Source organism: Lepus europaeus, chromosome 7 (assembly GCF_033115175.1).
Source record: "Lepus europaeus isolate LE1 chromosome 7, mLepTim1.pri, whole genome shotgun sequence".
Taxonomy (NCBI): Eukaryota; Metazoa; Chordata; class Mammalia; order Lagomorpha; family Leporidae; genus Lepus; species Lepus europaeus.
The window spans coordinates 56,355,492-56,379,636 of NC_084833.1; the positions used below are offsets into that span (position 1 = coordinate 56,355,492).

General features: G+C 45.3%; 1 protein-coding gene across 9 annotated transcripts in view; it reads left to right on the plus strand.

Moving 5' to 3' along the window:
- DENND2B (DENN domain containing 2B) overlaps positions 1-24,145 on the plus strand; it is a 175,179-nt gene that overhangs the window by 111,731 nt on the left and 39,303 nt on the right. For 8 of the 9 annotated variants that reach the window (XM_062196541.1, XM_062196543.1, XM_062196540.1 and 5 more), the window contains one exon: positions 10,809-10,913. In XM_062196541.1, coding sequence (XP_062052525.1) covers positions 10,834-10,913 — 80 coding nt within the window. In that variant the 5' untranslated portion in view covers positions 10,809-10,833. Of the gene's footprint in view, positions 1-10,808; positions 10,914-24,145 lie in introns of those variants that run through there. The other variant, XM_062196549.1, reaches the window with a different exon arrangement.

The following is a 24,145-nucleotide window of genomic DNA, read 5'->3' on the forward strand; positions in this document are numbered from 1 at the left end:
CACCAAATGCCTACAACAGCTGGAGCTGGATTAAGTCAGAGCTGGGAGTTGGACACTCAGTCCAGGTCTCTCGTGGGTGGCAGGCATCCAAGTACCAAGTACTTAAACCGTTACCTGGGCCTCCCAGGATGCACACGAGCAGGAAGATAGGATTGGAAGCTGAGCCAGGACTCAAGCCCAGGCACTCAGATGTAGGATACTGGTGTCCCAGACAGTGTCTTAACAGCTGTACTGGTTGTTTACCCCCTCCCTGTGGATGAGGGAAGTTGCAAGGAGAGGTTGGTATGGAGGAAGAGGGTCTGAGAGATGTTTGCTCAGCAGGATGAACAGGCAGATGACCCCCAGGGCAGTCAGACTACAACTCTATGCCGTGCTGTAGCTGTGCTGTAACTGTACCGCTTGCAGGCCCCTGCCTGTAAGCATGTTCTCAGCCCACCCAGAGCTCAGTTCCCTTTGCCATCTTTTCTGTCCCTTTGGGCTGCTTCTTTCTCCCTCTGTAAATATTTATTTATTTTAAAGGGAGAGTTACAAAGAGAGAGAGAGAGAGAGAGACAGACAGACAGAGCTAATGAGATCTTCCATCTGATGGTTCACTCCCCAAATGGCCACAACAGCCAGAGGTGTGTCAGGCTGAAGTCAGGAGCCTGGAGCTCCATCCAGGTCTCCCTCAGGAGTGGCAGGTGCCCAAACACTTGGGCCATCTTTTGTTGCTTTCCCAGGTGCATTAGCAAGGAGCTGGACAGGAAATGGAGCCACAACAGCCAGGGCTGAGCCAGGCCAAAGTCAGGAACCTAGAACTCTATCCAGGTCTCCTGTCAGTGGCAGGGGTCCAGGCACTTGGGCCACCTTCTCCTACTTTCCCAGATGTGCTATCAGGGTGATGGATCAGAAGTGGAACATCTGGGACTCAAACCTGTGCTCCTACGGGATGCTGGTGTTACAGGTGGCAGTTTAACTCTCTGCGCCACAATTCCAGCCCCTGTTTTGTTTTTACTGCAAGATAGAGGCTGGGCACCCCTCCAAAGGAAATGCCTTCAGAGACTGACCTCTGACTGGTCTCTTTCTGGACCTTTGGGATAGTGTCTGTGGACCAGGTGATGGGATTGGACTGCGGGGAGAAGGAGCACTCAGGATGCTGGGGAGAGCAGCAGCAGGGAGCCTTGCCGAGGGCCTTTTTGCTGTGGCAGTGAGGGGAGTAGATGGGAGTTTCAAGCAGCCAAGAGGCTGTATACCCTGTTCTTCTCTTCCTCGTGCTGCTTGGGCCCAGTCATCCTAACCCTGCCTGCCAGGCCGTGTCAGGGAGCTGCGTGCCTGCCCACTGACTGGGAAGTCGGGGCCCAGCTGAATGAAGCTGGCTGGGTGGAGGCACAGGGGCTCACTTCTTCCAGATGGGCCACTTGTCCTCAACTCCTGCCAGGGGTTGCTAGAAAGGCAGATGGTGATGGCAGATTTCTAATTCTTCAAGAGAAGCCAGAATCTGAATTTTTATTTGTATTCACCTGATTTCTTAAATGTTTGACAATGAATCTAAATTACTTCAGTGTAAAGGGAAGGCCAAGTAAAGGTATTATGGAGCACACATTTAGGACTTACAGTACAAATTCTTTCCCCCAGGAGTTTAGAAGTACCCTGAGCACACCTGAAGTCTGAGGAATCTGTTGAGATGAGACCTGGATGGTACTTTTATTGGGTCCACTGATGTACCCGTTTCTCCATTGTTGAGGGCCAGTGGTTCTGTGTGGGGCAGAAGACATTAAGGGGTGGGGGGAAGAGGGGACAAGGCCAGGTGTCCATCTTTAATTTGCTTGCCATTAGGCAAACTCTAGGGAAGATGGACTGTGGTGACCTCTTATCCTTTTCTAAATCCTTAGGAAACATGCCACAGGATACAAGCCTTTGTACTTAAAGGATGTATAAGATTAGTGTAAAGTGTTTCCCAAAATGCAGATTCCCATTCAGGAGCTAGAGGTGAGGCCTGAGACTCTGCATTTTTAATAACCACACCCTCTCTCCCCCCAGTCACTTTCAGGAAAGTAAGTGGACAGCAGAGTTAAAGCTGGGTCCACATTCTTCCTCTGCTCCTTTATCAAATTAATGATCCTGGACCAGACATTTAATTTGTCAGAATTTCCTAAGCTGAAAGAATGGGTCTGTACTCATGCTGTCACTGCCTCATCAAATGGTGAGACCCGAATTAGAAGACAACTGGGGGAGTGCAGGGTCCTGCTCAGAGCAGGGGCTCAAATCCCTGCCTTGCTGCTTCCCAGCTTTGTGGCCTGGGGAAAGCTTGTTAGCCACTCTGTATCTTGGTTACCTCTGTAGCTTTAGAGTTGGTAGTCGTACCTACTTGACAGTATTGTTAGAAGGGCTGAAAGATTGAATACATGTGTAAAATGCTATTATAACAACCATATGAAGAATGTAGCTGCACATCTCAGGTCCTCTTACTGCAGGTAACAAACAGCTTAAGGCTTGATTCAGATGTCACCTCTTCAGGTGACCATCCTGGAGTCCACTTATACTTGATTTTTCTCTCTTCCAAGGTAGGAGCTGCGTCTTTGCATTTCTGTATCCTGGCACCTTATACAATGCCTGGCATAAATAGGTTGAATGGCAGTGCCAGGGAGTCTGAACAATTAGACTTAGAAATGGAGAAGTTGTCATCCAAATAACCAGCAAAACATAATCTGGAAGAGAAACCGGCAATGAGGCTCCTATGTGCCGCCTAGGGCAGTCATGGGAGGTAGACCATGTGTTAGTGGGTGTTGAGGACACTCAGCTTTTGTTCCCACTGTACCTCCAGTACCTGGGATGTGTTCTCTTCATAGAAAAGTTCTAAAGGTACTTTACTATGTTCTTTTCTCTGGGTTGCAGCTCTTCAGATAATTGCCTGTAATTTGTCAGAGCCGGGGTTTTGAGAAACTTGTGACATTGCCATTGATGGGCCTGGAAACTAGAGAGCATCTCTCTCCTTGCAGCCTACCTCACTGAGGTACCAGGCTGAAAGCATAGAGGAGAGTCTGGGGCTGCCTTCAAGGGACTGAGCAGGAATAGCACCCAGGGACCCCGCATCCCTAGGGTGCTCATGCCCACACTGCAGGTGTAAAGGCGTGGCCTGCCCTTCCATTCCTCAAGCTCCCATACTACTCTGTAACCCTGGGCCATCTGCAGCAGTTGGTGGGGGTGGTAAGTTACATCTCTCTTCTCAAGTGCTGGGCCCTTCCAAGGTTCTCAGCAGCGCCTGCTCAGGATGCCTGAATTGTTAGGTCATTTCTGAGAGTGACATCCGCACTTGTGTAGAAATGTGACTAAGGGCCCTGCTCTGGACCCCTTTTTTTTCTGTTTGTTTATTATTTTGTTGTTGTCTGCTCCTCTCTGGATTACATTTTAGAATTTTTCTTCCTAGGACCCACACTGTGGCATAGTTGGCTAAGCCTCCGCCTGCGGGGCCAGAATCCCATATGGGCGCCAGGTCGAGTCCTGGCTGCTCCTCTTCCAATCCAGCTCTCTGTTATGGCCTGGGAAGGCGGTAGAAGATGGCCCAAGTGCTTGGGCCCCTGCATGCATGTGGGAGACCCAAAAGAAGCTTCTGGCTCCTAGCTTCTGATCGGCCCAGCTCCAGCCATTGTGGCCATCTGGGGAGTGAACCAGTGGAGGGAAGACACCCCCCCACCCCGTGTCTCTGTAACTCAGCCTCTGAAATAACTGAATAAATAAATAAATCTTTAAATTAAAGCAAAAAAATTTTTCTTCCAGGCGCAAATGTCAGAATCAGCTACATTTTTTGTTCTTACCAAGTTGGCTCTGTGTTCTCCTATGTAACTACAGAAGAGCATTTCAGAGCAGTGGGTCCACCCTCCTAAGAGCGGAAATTCAGGACAGAAGTTGTGTTTCATCCTGTTCTTTAGTATATTTCAGTGTCTGGTCTATCCTCAACTCCTCTGCTGTTTCCCTGAGGGCCTGCTCTGGACTTGGTAGAGCATCAGGTATTGTCTTTATGGTTCTTGTGACCATGGCTACCAAGCGCAGCTGAAAACTTACGTGTAGCAAGTTAATTCCTTGTAGCACTATGCCCCTAAAGACCCATAGGGCCAATGTAAGGAAGCTTCCAGAAGCTGCCAACTCTCTCCCTCTTTCTGTTGCAGATGCAGTCATACACCAAGCACTTTTCTGGGCACTGGGCTGGTGGAGTAGGGAATATCTCACCAGAGCTTCTCCTCCTTCCCCTGACCTGACTTCCTTCCTTCGTCCCCTCCCCTCCCTCATCATTACCACTAACATGCTATGTACTTGAATTTATAAATATTTTCCCCTAATGAGTAGGGAAGACTTTTCTCCATTTTATGAAGGATGACAGTGAGGACTAGAATTGGTTTCCTTTTTTCCAGAAGCACCTGCAGTTTCTGTCTTTGTTAAGATTTATTTATTTATTTGAAATTTGAGAGGCAGAGTTACAGACAGCTAGAGGGAAAGACAGAGAAATCTTCCATCTGCTGGTTCATTCCCCCAAATGGCCACAATGACCCGAGCTGGGCTGACTTGAAACTAGGAGTTGGGAGCTTCTTCTGGGTCTCTCACGTGGATGCAGGGGCCCAACCACTTGTGCCATTCTCCACTGCTTTCCCAGCCCATGTGCAGAGAGCTGGATTGGAAGAGGAGCAGCCAGGACTCAAACTGGCACCCATATAGGATGCTCGTGCAGTAGGCAGAGGCCTAACCCACTGCACCACAGTGCCAGCCCCGCACCTGCAGTTTTTACCTTGGAGGGATGCTCCATGGTTGTCACCTCTATGCCAGCAGGCTGCTGCTTCTTAATGGCAGTTCCACCTACTGCCTCAATCACCAAAACCTCAAACCTGAGAGCATCCATGAAGTTACAGAAACTAGAGACTGCATTTAGTGTTGAAATTAGGAAAGGTCTGTAAATTATTCCAAGATCTGTAAATATATATCAAGAGCTAGAGTTTGACTTAGTGCTATCGTTGATTTCAATCACTGAAGATTATTAGTGTCCGTAAAAGTATGCTTAACTTTCACATCCAGATACTCTTCATTTTGGTTAGCGTGACAGTGGCGAACTCCTGTTCATGAACTGCCAGCTTCCATGACGGTAGTGTCAGCCCGCACATCAGTTGTTTTGTCTCACACCCACTCTCCATGGCTCTTAATAAGTTTCTCTTAGCCCTTAAGGTTAAACACCTGTATTGAGATAATAAGTCATGTATCATAAAATTCTCTCATATAATTCTGTGGTTTTTAGTATTCACAGAGTTGTACAACCATTACCACTATCGAGTCCAGAACATTTTTGTCGTCCCTCCCCCGCAACAAAAGTCCTCATATTCATATCACTCTTGTCCCAGTCTGCCACCCTCAGTCCAGCCTGGGGTAAACACTAATTTGCTTCCTGTCTCTGAAGATTTATTTGCCTATCCTGGACATTTTATAAGCATGGGATGAAAGTTTATCTGCGCTGAACAATGTGTCAGTCCTTCTTTCCTTTTTATGGCTGAATAATACTCCAGTATTGGATACACGCCACATTTTGTCTATATGTTCCTGTCAGTTAATGGACATGTGGGTTTCTGCTGTTACAAATAATGCTGTTAGAAATATTTGTGTACAGTGTTGGAGTGGACAGTAATGCTGTTAGAAATATTTGTGTACAGTGTTGGAGTGGACAATAATGCTGTTAGAAATATTTGTGTACAGTGTTGGAGTGGACATGCATATTTCTCTTGAATATGTATCTAGGAGTGGGTCTTACTGGTTCTTGTGGTAATTTTGAACATAATGCCTTGAGAAATTGCCAAATGTTTTTTTAAAATTCTATCTGTTGTTTTTCTCTCTCTTTATTACAGCTTTCCTAGTAGATGTGAAGTAATATCTTGCTGTGGTTTTGATTTTGTATTTCCCCAAATGATTAATGATGTTGAGCATTGTTTCATGTGCTTTTTGGCCAATATTTTTCTCATTTCAAAGAATTTTATTTATTATTTAAAATTTATAATAGAATGTTTGCTAATTCAATGGAGGAGGAATATATTTTAACATGTTGTTTTATATATATATATGTATACCTATGTCCTTTTAAATATGACATATGCTACTATTAGAATTGTTTTGTTTTGTAGTTATACTTTCTAATATGTAATTTGTGTTACATAGATTAATACTACTTAAATTCCAAAATATTCAATTTAAAATGATTAATATAGTAATTATATAAGCATATGTATGTAAGCTCAAATTTGTCCTAATGATAAATAGAGCACTAATTTATTTAGAGCATATCAACATAAGAGACCTCCATAAAATACACAAAGTGTAAATAAATGTTTATGTGTCTGGGAAACAAAGGCAAGGTCTGCCTTAACTCTGGCATGTGAAGACTGTTATTTGTTCCTTATAACTGATGGATAACTTTGAAATAAAATTGGAAGAACAGGCAGAGGCTGGCACCACGGCTCACTAGGCTAATCCTCTGCCTATGGCGTCGGCACCCTGGATTCTAGTCCCGGTCGGAGCACCGGATTCTGTCCCAGTTGCTCCTCTTCCAGTACAGCTCTCTGCTGTGGCCTGGGAGTGCAGTGGAGGATGGCCCAAGTCCTTGGGCCTGCACTCGCATGGGAGACCAGGAGGAAGCACCTGGCTCCTGGCTTCGGATCAGCGTGGTACGCCAGCCTCAGCGGCCATTGGGGAGTGAACCAACGGAAAAGGAAAACCTTTCTTTCTCTGTCTCTCTCTCTCACTGTCTAACTCTGCCTGTCAAAAACAAAAACAAAACAAAACAAAACAAAACAGGCAGAGACACCATGGGAAAAAGAACTTCCATATATGAACTGTAATTATGGTTCTTATTAATTTACTTATTTTTTCACAAAACTTACTGATTTGTTGTCAAAAATATTATAATATATGACTAATTCAAACCTCTTTAGAAATATTTTAATTGCCTTTCTGATAACTTTACAGGAAAAATTATTTCACTTATGAAAATCTTTGAGACATATGAGGCCTTTCATTTCTGTTTGGCATAATTATTGACCCAGCACTCAGGTCCTGACTCAGTTAGGTTGTATTTATAGAAACTCTAAACTGCGTTGCTACTTCTTACCATTATTTTGAGTGTAGGAACAAAATAATGGTATTGGAAAAATTGGATCTGGCAAATATTACTGAACATACAGATATATACTCTTTGAAGATGAGAAAACTTCCAAAAGTATTGCAAAATTTCATCATGTTCCATAATTTTCACATATTTGTACAACGGTATTTCATTTATCATTTTACATGTACAATAGATTAAATATTGTAAGCCCTGTTCTCATTTAGGCTCACAGTGTAACATGAACAATGGCAAGAACAGATTGTATGAAACAGATGCATTAATTACATGTACATGTTTAAAGAACTATGAATCTGGAAAAGATTTTTAAACATCACCCAATTGACCTACTTATATTTATCAAGTCTGTTCAGAAGAATGACTCCCCTGTTTTTAAGGATTTATCTTTCACCTTCAGTGCAGTGCTTGCCACACTACAATGTGCTTCTGATTCATTCTGATTTTTCTGTAAAAGATTTCTCAAAGTGATCTTTCTCATTTTATTTCTACCACACTCATCGTCTTGTCATTCTTGTCATTTGTATCGCTTTTGTCAAACTTAAGGTCACTTCCACACTTGTATTAGAGAGGACAGAGAATCAGAAACAATATGGAATACATACACATCGTATAGGCCAGTTTTTATTTTTGGAAAATATCTGTTTAAATTTTTTGTCTCCTTTTTAATTGAGTTTTTATTATTGAATTGTAAGAAGTTTTTATATATTCCATACAAGTTCCTTTGCAAATGCATGATTTGCAAATAACTTTTCCCAATCTTTTCACTTTCCTGAAGGTATTACTTATAGAACAAAAGATTCTTCATTTTGCTATAATGCAATTTATGTCTTTTTTCTTTTGTTGCTTATGCTTTTGGTGTCATGTCTAAGAAGGCACTGCCTAACCACAAAGATTTACTTTTATGTTTAAACTTGATTTTGTCATTTTAGCTGTAACATTTAGGACTACAATCCATTTTTACTTAATGTTTTTTTTTTTGTTTTTTTTTTTGACAGGCAGAGTGGACAGTGAGAGAGAGAGAGAGAGAGACAGAGAGAAAGGTCTTCCTTTGCCGTTGGTTCACCCTCTAATGGCTGCCGCGGTAGTGCGCTGCGGCCGGCGCACCGCGCTGTTCCGATGGCAGGAGCCAGGTGCTTATCCTGGTCTCCCATGTGGGTGCAGGGCCCAAGCACTTGGGCCATCCTCCACTGCACTCCCTGGCCACAGCAGAGAGCTGGCCTGGAAGAGGGGCAACCGGGACAGGATCGGTGCCCCGACCGGGACTAGAACCCGGTGTGCCGGCGCCGCAAGGCGGAGGATTAGCCTGTTGAGCCAAGGCGCCGGCCTTTACTTAATGTTTTGATATGTGATATGAAGTTAAAAGTCTTACTTTGTTCTTTTGTATGTGGGTATCTAGTTTTCCAAGCATCATTTTTTTCCCTCAGAAAGCTTTTATTTAAGGAATACAAACTTAATCCATTTCATAATTACAACTTTAGGAACATGGTGATTCTTCTTACCACTGTACTTGCCCTCCCACCCCTCTTCCTCCTCCCTCTCCTAGTTCCACTCTTTTTTTTTTTTTTACTAAGATCTATTTTCAATTAACTTTATTTACATATGACTAACACTGTTAAGTAAAGAGTGCAGCAAATAGTATGAAAAAAATTTTTCCTCAAAATTCAGCACAAAGGGCTATTCAAAGTCATTGCTTCTCAAAGTGTCAATTTCACTTCTGCAGATTGCCTTTTAGGTGCTCTATTAGTTATCACAGGTCAGGGAGAACATATGGTATTTGTCCCTTTGGGACTGGCTTATTTCACTAAGAATGATATTTTCCAATTTCATTCATTTTGTTGCAAATGACCAGATTTCTTTCTTTCTTTTTCTTTCTTTTTTTTTTTTTAACCACCTGGCATCATTTACTGAAGGACTTCTTTCCCCACAGAGTTGTCATGGCATCCTTTTTGAGAATCAATTGATCACAGTTCTAAGGGTATATTTCAGGATTCTTGATTCTATTCCATCATTTCTCTTCTTATGTCTGTACAGTACTCCTTTGATTACTATAGCTGGGTATATGTTTTGAAATTAGGAAATCAGTTCCTCTAACATTATTAAAAAATATTTTTGAGTGCTGTGGATCCTTTGCATTTCTGTAAAATGGTAAGATCAGCTTGTCACTTTTTGCAAAGAAGCCAGGTGGGATTTTGATGGGATCAACTTGGACTATATTGCCATCTTAACAATTTAAAATTTTTTGATCCATTACCATGGTATATCTTCCTCTCCCCACCCCTTTTTTTGTCTTTAATTTCTTTCAACAATGTTTTATAGTTTACAGTTTACAAATCTTATACTTTTGTTAAGCTTGTTTTAAGGGTTTTATTTTTTTTGCTGCTATTATTACTGGAATTATTTTTTTAATTGTGTCCATATTGCTCTATGCTGGTGTATAGAAATAAAATTGACTTGTTAATATTGATTTTTATATTCTGCAATCTTGAACAGACTAGTTTCATTGCTTTATGTGGAATCCTTAAGATTCAGTATGTATAAAATCTTGCCACCTGCAAATAGAGGTAATTTTAATTTCCCCTTATATCTTCTTAAAATGAAGAACAGACTTTTATTTTTAAAATATTTATTTATTTGAAAGTCAGAATGAGAGTAAGAGATCTTCCATCTACTGGTTCACTCCTCAAATGCCCACAACAACTGGGGCTGGAGCAGGCGAAAACCAGGAGAAGAAACTCCAGCTGGGTCTCCCGTGTGGGTAACAAGGACCTAGAACCTTGGGCTCTCATCTACTGCCTCTAGGTACGTTAGCAGGAAGCTGGATTGGAAATACAGGGCAGCCAGGACTTGAACCAGGCATTATAATATGGGTGCCCCAAGTGGTAGCTCAACCCACTGCACCACAACACCTTCTTGTATGTCTTGTTTTTCAATCCACATGTACTATTTAAGTTGGAACTTTTTCTTCCTTTCATTCTTTGGCATATTGTGTTCCCTCATGGATGATATCAGAAGAAATATGCTTGGCTTACTGCTTCCAGTGTCTACTCACAATGGTCTTTCCTGAAGATCCTGTTTTAAATAAAACACCTGCTGGTTCACTCCCTAAATGCCTAGAACACCCCGGGGCTGGACCAGGTTAAAGTAAGGAGCTGAGAACTTAATTTTGGTCTCCTATGGGTGGCAGCGTCTCAAGGACTTGAACCATCATCACTTGCTGCCTCCCAGGGTACATATCAGCAAGAAGCTAGAATTGGAAGAGGAGCATTCTAATGGGTTAATTTTTTTTTTTCAAAGGAAGTCAGTGTCAAGTTTCATCTAGAAAAATATTGAGTAAATAGTAGGTCAGGAAGTATGCAAATATGGCAACAATCTTAAAGGCTGTTTGGAATGATAGATGTTTAGGAAGCTCTGACTTAAGAAATGAGGAGGGGTGGGATGATGGAATATTTATCATTTTCGATGAAGTGAGAAGTTACCTGTTAGCCTCCCTACTGCAGGCCAGGGGTCTGTTAAGGCTGTTAACCTGTGACACATGGAATTAAACATATGTGGGAAAGTGGTTTCTACCACTTTCCACAGAAACCCTCTTGGCAGTTTTGGAGGTCAACTGAAAGATGTTTGAGGTTCTTCTGGCTGCCCATGGACACTTGGCTGACAGGCTGTATCTTCTTTGCAGGGCTCTGGGTTTGCAGAGAGCCGAAATGACCATGACTGCCAACAAGAATTCCAGCATCACCCATGGAGCCGGGAGCACTAAGGCCCCTCGGGGGACTCTGAGCAGGTAGGTAGGAAAGCACTGCCGGGGGATGACATCGGGGGACAGCCAGATGGCTTCAGTCCTGCCAAAATGTAAATAATTATCATTGTGACTGGACAATCTTCAGGTGGCTGGTCCAAGTCCGGCTGATGCTTGACCATTAAGCAAAAGTCTATGCTCTTTTCTAGTTCTAGAAGTCTCTGCAGGTGTTGCATACAGAAACTCTAAAATAAGCTCTGCTTTGTTCTGTTGTAGGTTTCTAGCATTTTAGGAATGGGGCTACCAAAAAACAAGTGATATTCTTCATAACCTTCTTCTAGGGTGGGAAAGTTCCAGGGCCTGAGTTAGTTAGGCTGCAGTCGTTAGAGGTTGACCACACCAGGGAAGCGTGAGTAGGCATTTATACAATTAGTACATATTCCAGGCAGAATTCTATGCACTATAAAAATTTAAGATGAGTTGCAAGGAAAGCAACTTGGGGATTTTTAGCCTGTGTAACCTATAATCTAGTTTTCTGGTTTTGTTTTCTTTTTTAAAATGGCAACTGCGGGGACCGGCGCCGCGGCTCAATAGGATAATCCTCCGCCTGCGGCGCCGGCACACCGGGTTCTAGTCCCGGTCAGGGCACCGGATTCTGTCCTGGTTGCTCCTCTTCTAGTCCAGCTCTCTGCTGTGGCCCAGGAGGGCCGTGGAGGATGGCCCAGGTGCTTGGGCCCTGCACCCGCATGGGAGACCAGGAGAAACACCTGGCTCCTGGCTTCAGATCAGCGCAGCGCACCAGTCACAGCAGCCACTGGGGGGTGAACCAATGGCAAAGGAAGACCTTTCTCTCTGTCTCTCTCACTGTCCACTCTGCCTGTCCAAAAAAAAAAAAAAGTCCATTACTTGGCTTAGAAATTACAATTAAAGTGGAACTGCAGTACAACTGAAAAAATATGGATTTTGGGATCAAAGAATTGGATTCATATCCAAGCTTTATATACCAGCTACTGGGATTTCAGAATGTTTTCCTGTGCCCCCTAAAATCTTGGTTACCTCCTCTATAAAATAATGATAGCAATGTGGTACTTATCTCAGAGTCATTGGTGAGGGTTAAATGGTTTAGGTCAGTGTTTAGCATAGTGGCTCGTATAAAGTTACTCAATAAGTTTCTGCTCCTTCACTGTAATAAAGGCCTGCAGAACTGGCAAATCGATGTAGGTGTACAGTGCTCTCACCAGAGCTTCTCAGGTTTTGGCCAAGGCTTGATGCTGATATCCTAGAAGAACTTCCAGGCTCTTTAATAGAGCCATGTAGCTTTCGTAGTCCCTTCTGCTGTTTCTCAGGTTGACAAATTTGGCTTTGGAGCCTGTAGAAACTAGGATGGGCCTCTCTGAGAAGGTACTCAGCTTTGGTGGGATAGGGCTAGTTCCTTCCTAGATGTCTGGGTTGTGCAGTTGCGAGGCTGAGCCCAGTGGGGTGTGGCACATTCAGGTCTGGCCGGAGGTGATGGTAGGTAGTTGGTTCACTCAGAGCTAGAGTCCAGATATGGTTGATAAAATAGGGCACAAGATGTAGCCGCTGGGGAATTCTTGGCATGAATGAGGCAGGGAGTTCTCACGCAGGGCTTGGTCCCAGTAGTAACAATCTGGACAGTCTGTGAGAAGCAGGCAGGGGTTGGTGGGTGGACTCTTACCAGTGACTTGTTAAGTACATAAGGACTTAGCCAGACAAGCTGAATGCTCACCCGCTAGCAGCAAGACCAGTAAGAAAACCCCCTGCCTCTGTACCCCCTCTGATCTATACTGGGTTCGTGCATACCTGCTTTCCTGACCTGGCTGAGGCTAGGATCTGCAAGGACCAGCAACGTCTTAGCTAAAACAAGTGGAGAAACTGAATTCTTCCAGAGCATTTTGGTGTCCCCGGCGGAAATGGGCCTGCATGTCAGTCTTGGTCTCTCATTGCCTGCTTGTGAGAACCATCTTGCTGAGCCCTCACCTGCCTGGTGCTATGTCTTACCCCTCAATCTTGCCGTGATTGAGTTAGCAGCCAGAGTCTTAGAATTAAGGTTCCCATTGCTTGCTGTTCAGGTTTTTTTTTTTTTTCTTTTTAAGATTTGATTGATTTTTTGAGAGGTAGAGTTATAGACAGTGAGAGCTAGAGACAGAGAGAAAGGTCTTCCTTCCGTTGGTTCACTCCCCAAATGGCCACAACGGCCGGAGCTGCGCCGATCCGAAGCCAGGAGCCAGGTGCTTTTTCTGGGTCTCCCACATGGGTGCAGGGGCCCAAGCACTTGGGCCGTCTTCTACTGCTTTCCCAGGCCATAGCAGAGAGCTTCATCGGAAATGGAGCAGCCAGGACTAGAACCGGCGCTACAGGCAGAGGATTAACCCACTGTGCCATGACGCCAGCCCTGCTGTTGCTTTTAGCATCAGATTCATGTAGGGGTAAAATAAACATATGTGATTTTATAGTTTTATCATTTATTTCAGACAAATTGTACCTTTAGAACATGAGTTGGAGACCACCATACCCAGAAGCCCTCAATTCCTTTATTCATTTAGTTCTTCCAGCTTGCACCATGCAGTGGGAAGTGGGAATGAGTGTGGGAGGTGCTGTGTGTGCATCAAGTGTCAAACCAGAAGCAAGACTGTGGACAGGTGCCCCAGATTCTGTTTGGAATACATGCCTACATGTTTCTAAATGTTTTCAGGAGTTGCTATTCCTTTTGCTTCCCAGCATGCTGCCACCATGCCACCCTGGATGGTGCTTGTGAATATCTGAGCCTCAGATGTGCCGAAAAAAAGTGCTTGCAAGCTTCCACTTCTAAGCCTTCACTTGCTTCCTGCTACATTACTGTTTCTCTCTCTCTCCCCCCCTCCCTCTCTTCCTGGGAACCTGGCCTTTGGCATAGAATCATAGGCCTCTGTGGCTAGCTACACCCTTCTCTCAGAGGCTACCCCTTCGAGGTAGGTGTTATTTAGACATTATAATCTGGTGGTTTCTCTGGTGGCCTTTACCCTCAAACCACATCCGGATGCGTAAGACTTCATCTGGTGCTACCACCAAGCCAGTCTGGGTTACAGGTCCTGGATTCCAGTCCCTGGGTTTTCACAGATATTTTGGTAATTTATTCCCTTCCATTTCCTTTTCACTCCAGCCTCCATTTGGCAGGACCATGTGGGAGGAGGAAATCTAAACCTTTTTGTTGGACTGCCTAAGTTCTTTGCTGTGCCTTGGTCTCCTAGAGCACGTTTCTCTTTTTTGGTGAGGGGGAATGGGTGTGTGACCTCATACTTACCTTACTCCCACAGGCTATCCCACTCCAGCTCACAAGATTTGGCTGTATCCAATTCTGGGGTTGGAGAGTTGGGTTCTCAAAGCACCTTTGCATTCCAGAGTCCAGGTTTTACTGTATTGGTGTTGATTAGCTGGGGGTGGAACCGGAGGCAGCTGGGTGACTTGCAAACAAGGAAGCGTTAGTTTGGAGCTAATTCAGCTGCTTCAGTGGGGTGAGCTCTGCCACTTGTTGCTCTCAGGAGGTTTCACTTGGGCATTCAGACCTAGCAGGCAGCAGGGGCTCTTCTCAGAAGACTTGCTACGTTTGCTGATTTCTTCCTCAACTTCCTCGCTGTGAAACTACGACCAGAGTCTCTGCAGCTTGAACATACAGGCTGTTGGTCTTGGTTTTGGGAATCTTGCTTCTAGCTGTAGGTGTGGAAAACCTGGGTAAGAATGCAGGCTTCTGGTTGATTTCTTTCTGTGTTCCTGAAGCCTAGAACAATGTTTGGCACATGGAAAGACGTTAACTAAGGGTCAGTGTTGTGATGCAGTGGGTAGGCTGCTGCTTGCAATGCCAGTGTCCCATATAAAACCACTTCCGATCCAGCTCCCTGCTAATGCACCTGGGAAAGCAGTGGATGCTGTCCGAAGTAGTTGGGCCCCTGCCACCCATGGGGGAGACCCAGATGGAGTTCCAAGCTCCTGACTTTGGCCTGGCCCAGCCCCAGCCTTGTGGTCATTTGGGGAGTGAGCCAGCAGATGGAAGATCTCTTTCCATATCCCCATCTCTGTCACTCTGCCATTCAAATAAATAAATAAATCTTAAAAAAAAAAAAAAAAATACAAGACCAGAGCCAGATCATGAAAAGTCTTGCAAACCAGGTGAAGAAGTTTGGTGGCCACTTAACCCACAGCACCACAATGCTGGCCCCTGGTCTTTTCCTTCTACTTTTATCTTTCTGTGGTTTCTTAATATAGACCTCACTTTTTTGCTAGTCTGGATGCAAATATTACTTGTCTCTCAGTGCTTTTCTTGACCACCCAGCTAAGAAGGCTTCCCCTCCCCCATTGCATTCACTCTTGGAACCCTTGGTTTGGAGCCACCAAATGATGTTTGTCGTATAGTACCTCATGGGGAGGATATCTATGTGTTGCAGGTCTTTGGAGGTACAGCCCCTACTTTGGAATGTTTAAGATGGGAGGGATCTTGATGTTTGTCTGGCTCAGCTACTTAATGCTACATATGAGAGTACTAAAGATCACACAGCTAATTGCCACCAGAGCCATCATTTCAACTCACATGTGAAGATCTCCATGGAAAGGAGGCCTCAATTTGTGATATGATGATATTTGGAGATGTCTTGAGATTCCACTGCCGAAGTGGGTACAGATTTGGACCCTGAGTCTTAGATTTCAGGAAAAGGGTAAGAGCTGGCAGAGAAGAAGAATCTTGTAAGTAAGAGGTAGTGTCAGCCTGACCTGGCAGGCCACCCCTTGGTAGGACCTGCATTCCCTGTTACCTGAAATCTCCCTAGAATCCAGCCATGATGCTATCAAAGCTGCTCTGATTATTTACTACTTTGTAACAAATGGCCCCAAACTTGAGTGACTTAAAATGATGACAGTCATTTATTTTGCTCACAAATTGTGCTTTGGGTAGACCTCAGCAGGCAAGCTTGTCTCCATTTCTCGTAGTGCCAGTTAGGGTTGCTTGAAAGTTGGGAGTGACTCAGTGGCTTAGAGAGTGGAGTCATCCAAAGGTTTCCATATCTTAAGTTGATAGTGGTGGTCAGCTGGGAGCCTATCTGGGGAGCACCGACATATGGCCTTATGTTTTCACGGGATGCTTACTCTTGGAACCTCGGAGAGAATGAGGCAAAAAAGGACCTGGCATTTTAATGACCCAGCCTCAGAAGTCACATAGTGTCTTCTGTTTCCTATTCTGTATTGATTAAGGCCTTAACAAAAAGGTTCCTGAGTTCCAGGGAAGAGAAATTAATGATGGGAAGAATGTCAACATCTCATTGTAAGAAGGATATGTGGGGGGCCAGTGCTGTGGTTAAGCCTCCGCCTGCAGCACCGGAATCCATATGGGTACCAGTTTGAGTCCTGGCTGTTCCTCTTCTGATCCAGCTCTCTGCTATAGCCTGAGAAAGCAGTAGAAGATGGCCCAAGTCCTTGGGCCCCAGAACCCACGTAGGAGACTTGGAGGAAGCTCCTGGCTCCTGGCTTTTGATCTGCTCAGCTCCGGCCATCCATTATAGCCACTTGGGGAGTGAACCAATGAATGGAAGACCTTTATCTCTGTCTCTCCCTTTCTTTGTAAGTCTACTTCTCAATGAAATAAAACAAAATCTTAAAAAAAAAAAAAAAAGAGGAGGAGGATATGTGGGGTGGGATATGTTGTGGTAGCCATTTTGGAAAATGCAGTCTGCCCCTGTCTCTAATCACAGCAATTCACATCTCTCTCAGATGCAAAATACATGAATCTCTTCTCTAGGATCCCAGCAACAGAGGCTTGAAGTCTAAGCTTGTTAGCAAACTCCAGTCCAGGAGACTGCCATTGAGGCACAGCCAGTTAAGCCTCCTCTTGTGATGCTAGCTTCCCATATCAGAATGCTGGTTCAAGTCCCACCTACTCCACTTCCACTCCAGCTTCTGGGTAATGTGCCTGGAAAGGCAAGGGAAGATGGTCCAAATCTTGGGCCACTGCCATCCATGTGGGAGATCAGGATGGAGTTCCTGGCTCCTGGCTTTGGCCTGGACCAGCCCTGGCCATTACAGACACTTGGGAAGTGATTCACTGGATAGATTTAATCTGTCTGCTCTCCCTGGGATATGTAGATGCTTCTTTTCAAAACAGGGAAAGCAAGAGACACCAAGAAGTTACTGCTCCATTTTAATCCTTACATTCAGTGGGGTACATGTTGCTAATTAAGTCTTGGTTCTGGCCGGCACCGTGGCTTAACAGGCTAATCCTCCACCTTGCGGTGCCGGCACACCGGGTTCTAGTCCCGGTTGGGGCGCCAGATTCTATCCTGGTTGCCCCTCTCTCAGGCTAGCTCTCTGCTATGGCCCGGGAAGGCAGTGGAGAATGGCCCAAGTGCTTGGGCCCTGCACCCGCATGGGAGACCAGGAGAAGCACCTGGCTCCTGGCTTCGGATCAGCGTGATGCGCCGGCCGCAGCGGCCATTGGAGGCTAAACCAGTGGCAAAAAGGAAGACCTTTCTCTCTGTCTCTCTCTCTCACTATCCACTCTGCCTGTCAAAAAAAAAAAAAAAAAAAAAAAGTCTTGGTTCTGTTTCCTGGGAGTCTTTTACCCAATTCTAGCCCTGCTGTCTGAGTCTTTGGTTCTGCTCTCTGAGTCATCCTGCCTTTTACATGGAAAGTGGCTCTTTTTGTAGGTGAGTAGTTTTTCCATTGCCTCACACCTATTATATGCCAAGGGTCCAGAACCCTCCCCTTATTTTGTACTGTCTCTGTTCTTTTTACACTAGCTGATAGACTTCCTTTAGAAACTGAATTTCTTATGAATTAATTTACAGTTGATTATAATGGACAAAGGCACACATGCAGCTCACTCCAAAATAAGTTGTTCTGTGCTTTGGGTTTCTCGTGAGATTGTTCTAGGTTGGACAACAGTTCTTAAGATTCTTAGAAGCCTTACTGTCTTCAATTAGGGTCTGATCTTAGGTACTTAGAAGGTCTTTGTGTGTCTGTAGAGTTCTATGAAGTAATGCTTTAAATCATTGTTTTTTTTTTTTTTTTAAGATTTATTTATTTGAAAGACAGAGTTAAAGAGAGAGTAGAGACAGAGAGAGAGGTCTTCCATCTGCTGGTTCACCACAGTGCTGACCCCAATTTGAGAATTTTTATGCTCTAGAGAGACTGAGAATGAATAACAATATTTTTTTCTGACTCAAAAAGCCCTTTCTTATTTATGTGTCCTTTAAATTTTGCTTGGAAACAGAAGTTTCTTTTTTTTAAAAAAAATATTTATTTATTTATTCAAAAGTCAGAGTTACACAGAGGGAAAAGGAGATGCAGAGAGAGAGAGAGAGGTATTCCACTGCTGGTTCACTCCCCAGTTGGCTACAACAGCCGGAGCTATACTGACCTGAAGCCAGGAGCCAGGAGCTTCTTCCAGGTCTCCTACGTGGGTGCAGGTGCCCAAGGACTTGGTCCATCTTCTACTGCTTTCTCAGGCCATAGCAGAGAGCTGGATCAGAAATGGAACAGGCCGGCACCGCGGCTCAATAGGCTAATCCTCCGCCTGTGGCGCCGGCACACCGGGTTCTAGTCCTGGTCGGGGCGCCAGATTCTGTCCCAGTTGCCCTTCTTCCAGGCCAGCTCTCTGTTGTGGCCTGGAATGTGGTGGAGGGTGGCCCAGGTGCTTGGGCCCTGCACCCCATGGGAGACCAGGATAGGCACCTGGCTCCTGCCTTTGGATCAGCGCGGTGGCCATTGGAGGATGAACCAACGGCAAGGGAGGACCTTTCTCTTTGTCTCTCTCTCTCACTGTCCATTCTGCCTGTCAAAAAAAAAAAAAAAAAGAGGAGCAGCCAGGACTCGAACCGGCACCCATATGGGATGCTTGGGATGCTGGCACTGCAGGCGGCAGCTTTACCAGCTAAGCCGCAGCACAGTTTCTTTTTAGCTCATCGCTTTTCTCTGTTTTCTGTGGGCAGCTAGAACTCAGAAGCCCTTTGCTTGACAATCTCCTCAGCTAGTTCATCAAATCTATTAGCTAAAATATTTTCTATTTTCCATGTTACACAAGTGACAGAATCACCAAACATTTCCACACTCCAAGGATTATCTTCCTTCCTCCAGCCTCTAATAACGTTTTCCTTACTTCCCTTTAAACCTCTTCTGATAGTGCACAAATCAGTGGTTTAGCATTTTGTTTCAGCAGCACCCCACTTACAGGTACCAACATTTGTTCCAATTATTATCAAATAATAACCCCCTCCCCAAATGTAATTGTGTGAAATAACCATTTTATTCCACTCCCAGACACTATAGGAACAGCGCATTGCAGGAATGGCCTGTCCCTAATCACAACATCTGGGGCCTGGGCTGAAAAGACCTTAAGGCATAGGGTGACTCAGTGAATAATGGCTGGTATCACCTGGAGGTGATACCAGTTCACACGTGTGAGGGTTGATGCTGGCAGTTGCTGGGGCCTCAGCTGGGATACCCCCATATTACCCTCTCTGCATGGTCTGGGACTTGCTTGGTCACAGCATGGGAGACAGGAATCAGAAACTGCTCATTTTCTCAACACCTGGACCTGACAGGTGGCACAGCATCATTTTTTAAAAAAACAACCTTTATGTATTTATTTGTTTATTTGAAAGGCAGGGTGACAAATCTTCCATCTGCTGGAATCCCTAATGCCCTAGTCCTATAGAAACATGGTCCCCAAATTCTTTGATAAATTTCCCTGTCAAAATGACATCCTCTCTTAAAACTGTGATTAGTTAAGCAACAGAGTAGAAATGGGATGGGTATTATGGTGCAGCAAATTAAGCCAACACTTGGGACGCCCACATCCTACATGTGCGTGCCTGATTCAAGTCCTGGCTACTTCACTTCCAGTCCAGCTTCCTACTAATGTGCAGCCCAGGAGGCAGCAGATGATGGCTCAAGTAGTTGGGTCCCTGCCACTCATGTGGGAGGCCTGGATTGAGTTCTGGACTCCTGGTTGGTTTTAGCCTGACCCAGCCATGGCTGTTGTGGGCATTTGAGGAGTGAACCAGCAGATGGGAAAATCTCTGTATGTCTCTGGTATCTTTGCCCCTCTCTCTCCTCTGCCCTTCAAGTAAAATGAAAATAAATAAGACAATAAAAATAAAAGTAAATCAGCTGTGAGGCAGACAAGTGTGAATTTGATACTTTTTTTTTTTTAAGATTTATTTATTTATTTGAAAGGTAGGGGGGCCGGCACCGTGGCATAGCAGGTAAAGCCGCCACCCGCAGTGCCGGCATCCCATAAGGAGATGGTTCGTGTCCCAGCTGCTCTACTTCCAATCCAGCTCTCTGCTGTGGCCTGGGAAAGCAGTAGAAGATGGCCCAAGTCTTTGGGTCCCTGCATCCATGTGGGAGACCTGGAGGAATCTCCTGGCTCCTGGCTTTGGATTGGCTCAGCTCCAGCCGTTGCGGCCAATTGGGAAGTGGACCAGCAGATGGAAGACCTCTCTCTGCCTCTCCTTCTCTCTCTGACTTTCAAGTAAATAAATAAATCTTAAAAAAAAAAAAAGAAAGAAAGAAAAAGAAGAAAGGTAGAGATAACAGAGAGGCAGAGGCAGAGAGAGAAAAATCTTCCATCCTCTGGTTCACTCCCCAAATGGCTACCACAGCCAGAGCTGCACTGATCTGAAACCAGGAGCCTGGAGCATCTTCTGGGCCCAAGCACTTGGACAACCTTCCCTGCTTTCCCAGGCCATAGAAAAGAGCTGGATGGGAAGTGGATCCGGGACTCAAACAGGCACCCATATGGGATGCTGGCACTGCAGGCAGCGGCTTTACCCACTACGCCACAGTGCCGGCCCCTTTGATACGTTCTTAAATGTGCTTTCTGGTGAAGATAACTCGACTTATGCTCCTACTCTAGCTACCTTTCCACGTACTCTGACAAGCTGCCACTGACCTGTAGAGTCTGTAGATGGTAGCCTACATGTAGCCCCATTTTGGGGGTTGAGCCTGCCATGAATCCTGTTGGGGGCCTCTAGCCATATGAGATGAGTTGGCCTTACAACAAGAAGTCCAAGCTGTGAGAGCTACGCTGACAGGCTTTTTATTGGGACTGTTCTGGAGTGGGAGGTCAGCAGGAGTTACTGCCTGAGACTTTGCTTTGGGCTAGGGAACAAACTCCTGGACTTGCTGACTAGCACTTGGGCAGCCCTCATCCTTTTTCTCCTCTGTGCTCAGTGTGGCCTTGGGATTGCACAGCAAGGATGTCATCACTAGAGGTGGGGCAGTCCCTGAGTTGAGGGGAGGATGCTGTTGCCCACTGAGCCAACAGGGTCCACCTGAGTCGAGAAGCCTGAGCATGGTGGATGACCAGCTGTGAGACAGTGTCATTAGAAGCAGGCTAGATATCTGCTTGATAGGGATGGAAGCATATCGCAGTCTGGGCTCTGTAGGACCTTTACCTGCAGACACCGTTTTCATGGCACACACTGCAAAACCTGGTGCCAGCTTCCTGAACTCCTACAACTTTCCCGCAGCAGGATCCAACTGGGTCCGTTCCTGATACTAACACTTGTAGTAAGTCCCTGTGACCGGAAAAAAAACAAGCAACTCTAGCATGCTGAGTTCAGTTCATCAAGGGCTAAGGAAAACATCCCCTGGTGCACTTGACAATATTTAGGACATCCCTTAGCACAAATACTAGCACCTGAGAGGGGCCTGTGGTACTAACTAAAGGATTGGATCATTCATTTGAAATAGTACCAGAGAGGACATGCTGCCCTTTAACTCTGTGTGCGTGTGCACGTACGCACATGCACACACACATTGCTTTGTTTACATTAGTCTCGTTCCATACCTTTACTTCATACCTTTACTTTACTTCATGCCCTTGTCATCTACCTGTCTGTGTCTTTGCTGCTCTGCATGTGTTTATGGACTGCTTTCTTTTAGAATTCCTTTGCATTTCCCCCATCTCTTTATATCTGCTTATCTTTTTCTCTCTTGCTGTGAAACTGTTGTTTTTGGCAAGGCATATGCTATGGCCTTGGCATCCATGCCTGTGCTAAGCAGCAGAACAGGCTGTCTATGGACAGGGCCTGGCACACTAAGTGCCCAGTTCCATCGCTTCTGACCCTTTTAGATAAGCATTGAGTCCCCGCCTCCCTTGCTCCTGCATTTGTGTCCTCTGTGTCTGGCCTTGACAACTTTGCCTTTCTAATGGATCATTCCAGTCATCACTCAAGCATGCTGTAATATGTCCCAGCTCAAAGTAACAAGCAAAATGCTTCCATCACCCCACATTCCCCACAAACTACTACGCCATTTCCTTATTCCCTTTTTTAGGAAGACCCTGAGAAAGTTGTGTGAACTGTCTCCACTTCCTGTGCCCCCATCTTCCCGAATTCTTCCCAGCACAGCTTTTCTTCCTCTCCAGCAGACCTCTCTGCAAACCCTGTGGTCACTTCTCAGTCTTTGTCTTACTAACTTGTTGGCAGAAATGATTCATTTGGTCTCTCTGTACTTCTTGAAGGTCTCAGAACATCACTGTCATCACCCTTTTTTCCTCACTAAATGCTCTTTTTTTTAAAAAAAAAAAAAGATATTTACTTATTTGAAAGACAAACATACAGAGAGAAAGGCAGAGAGAGAGAGGAGAGAGAGAGAGAGAGAGATCTTTATCTGCTAGTTCACTCTCTAAATGGCCGCAACAGCCGGAGATGGGCCAGGCCGCCATGTGGGTGCAGGGCCCCAAGCATTTTGGCCATGTTTTGTTGCTTTCTCAGGCGCATTAGCAGGGAACTGGATTGGAAGTGGAGCAGCCGGGTCTTGAATCCGTGCCCATATGGGATGCCAGTGCTACAGATGGAGGCTTGACCTTCTACACCAGTCCCACTAAATACTCTTGTCATTCAACCTCTTTTGCTAGTTCTTCCTTCTTGTCTTGCCCTCCAAACACTGGAATGGGCCACAACTCAACACTTCACACTCTAGATTATCTCATCTAGTAACATAATTATAAATAATATTTATATGCTACTACTTGAAGTTAACCTGAGCTCCATCTTCTAGGTGTTCAGGCCAAAGATCTTTATATCATTATTGATCTCTCTTTTTTTCTCAAACCACCTCATCCAGTCCATCAGCAAATCCTATTGGTCAGGTCCTAAAAATAGATTTGTCTCTACTGCTGCCATTCTAATCTGAGTCTTTGTAATCTCTTTGTCTTGGATTGCTGCCCAGGTCTATCTATGACCCATGGCATCCTGCAGGATGTGGCCTCGGTTGCCTCTGTGGCCACACTGGTCTCCTTGCTGTCCCTGGAACACAGTGTATGCAGTTGTCTTGATCCTTCGCCCTGCTGCACCTGTGGCCTGGAATGTTCTTCCCTTGGATAAACACATTGATCACTTCTTTCAGCCTGTTTCTGCCTGTTCCCTGGCAGAGGGGCCGTCTCTGGTCTCCCTGTATAAAAGAGCACCTTATCCCCATTGTTACTCTCTTATCCCTTTGTCCTTCTTCATTCTTTATTGGCCTCATAACCATCTCACAGAGTTGGTTTGTTGATTGTCTGCCCACCATAAAGCAATAATGTGTTTCACCACCAGAATGCAACCTACGTAGAACGAGACTTTGTCTGTTTTTAGTCTGTGCTGATCCTTTTTGTATAAGATACTGCCTGGAGTATACTTGGTACTCAGTATATATCAGCTGAGTGAATGAAGAACCAAGGTGTGTCTCAAGTCTGTGTGGCTGACACACTGTGGTCTGACTGACAGGTGGCTTCCTCTGCACAGGTTCAGAGAAGGCTGGTGAGGAGCTGTCCTGGGAACCCTGAATAAGTGAAACTGGAAACTGTCAGTGGCAGGATGGGAGACCAGACCCAAAGGCAGCTTCCTGAGACCTCCTGGATCCAGGCCCTGCTGTTCTCTCTGTTCTCTTGGCCATGGGTTCTTCCTGTCCATTGTAAGGGGTAGAGAGGTATAATCTTTTTTTTTTTTTTTTTTTTTTTTTGACAGGCAGAGTGGACAGTGAGAGAGAGAGACAGAGAGAAAGGTCTTCCTTTTGCCATTGGTTTACCCTCCAATGGCCGCTGCGGTTGGCGCGCTGCGGCCAGCACACTGCGCTGATCCGAAGCCAGGAGCCAGGGGCTTCTCCTGGTCTCCCATGGGGTGCAGGACCCAAGGAGACTTGGGCCATCCTCCACTGCACTCCCTTGCCACAGCAGAGAGCTGGCCTGGGAGAGGGGCAACCGGGACAGAATCCGGTGCCGGGACTAGAACCCGGTGTGCCGGTGCCGC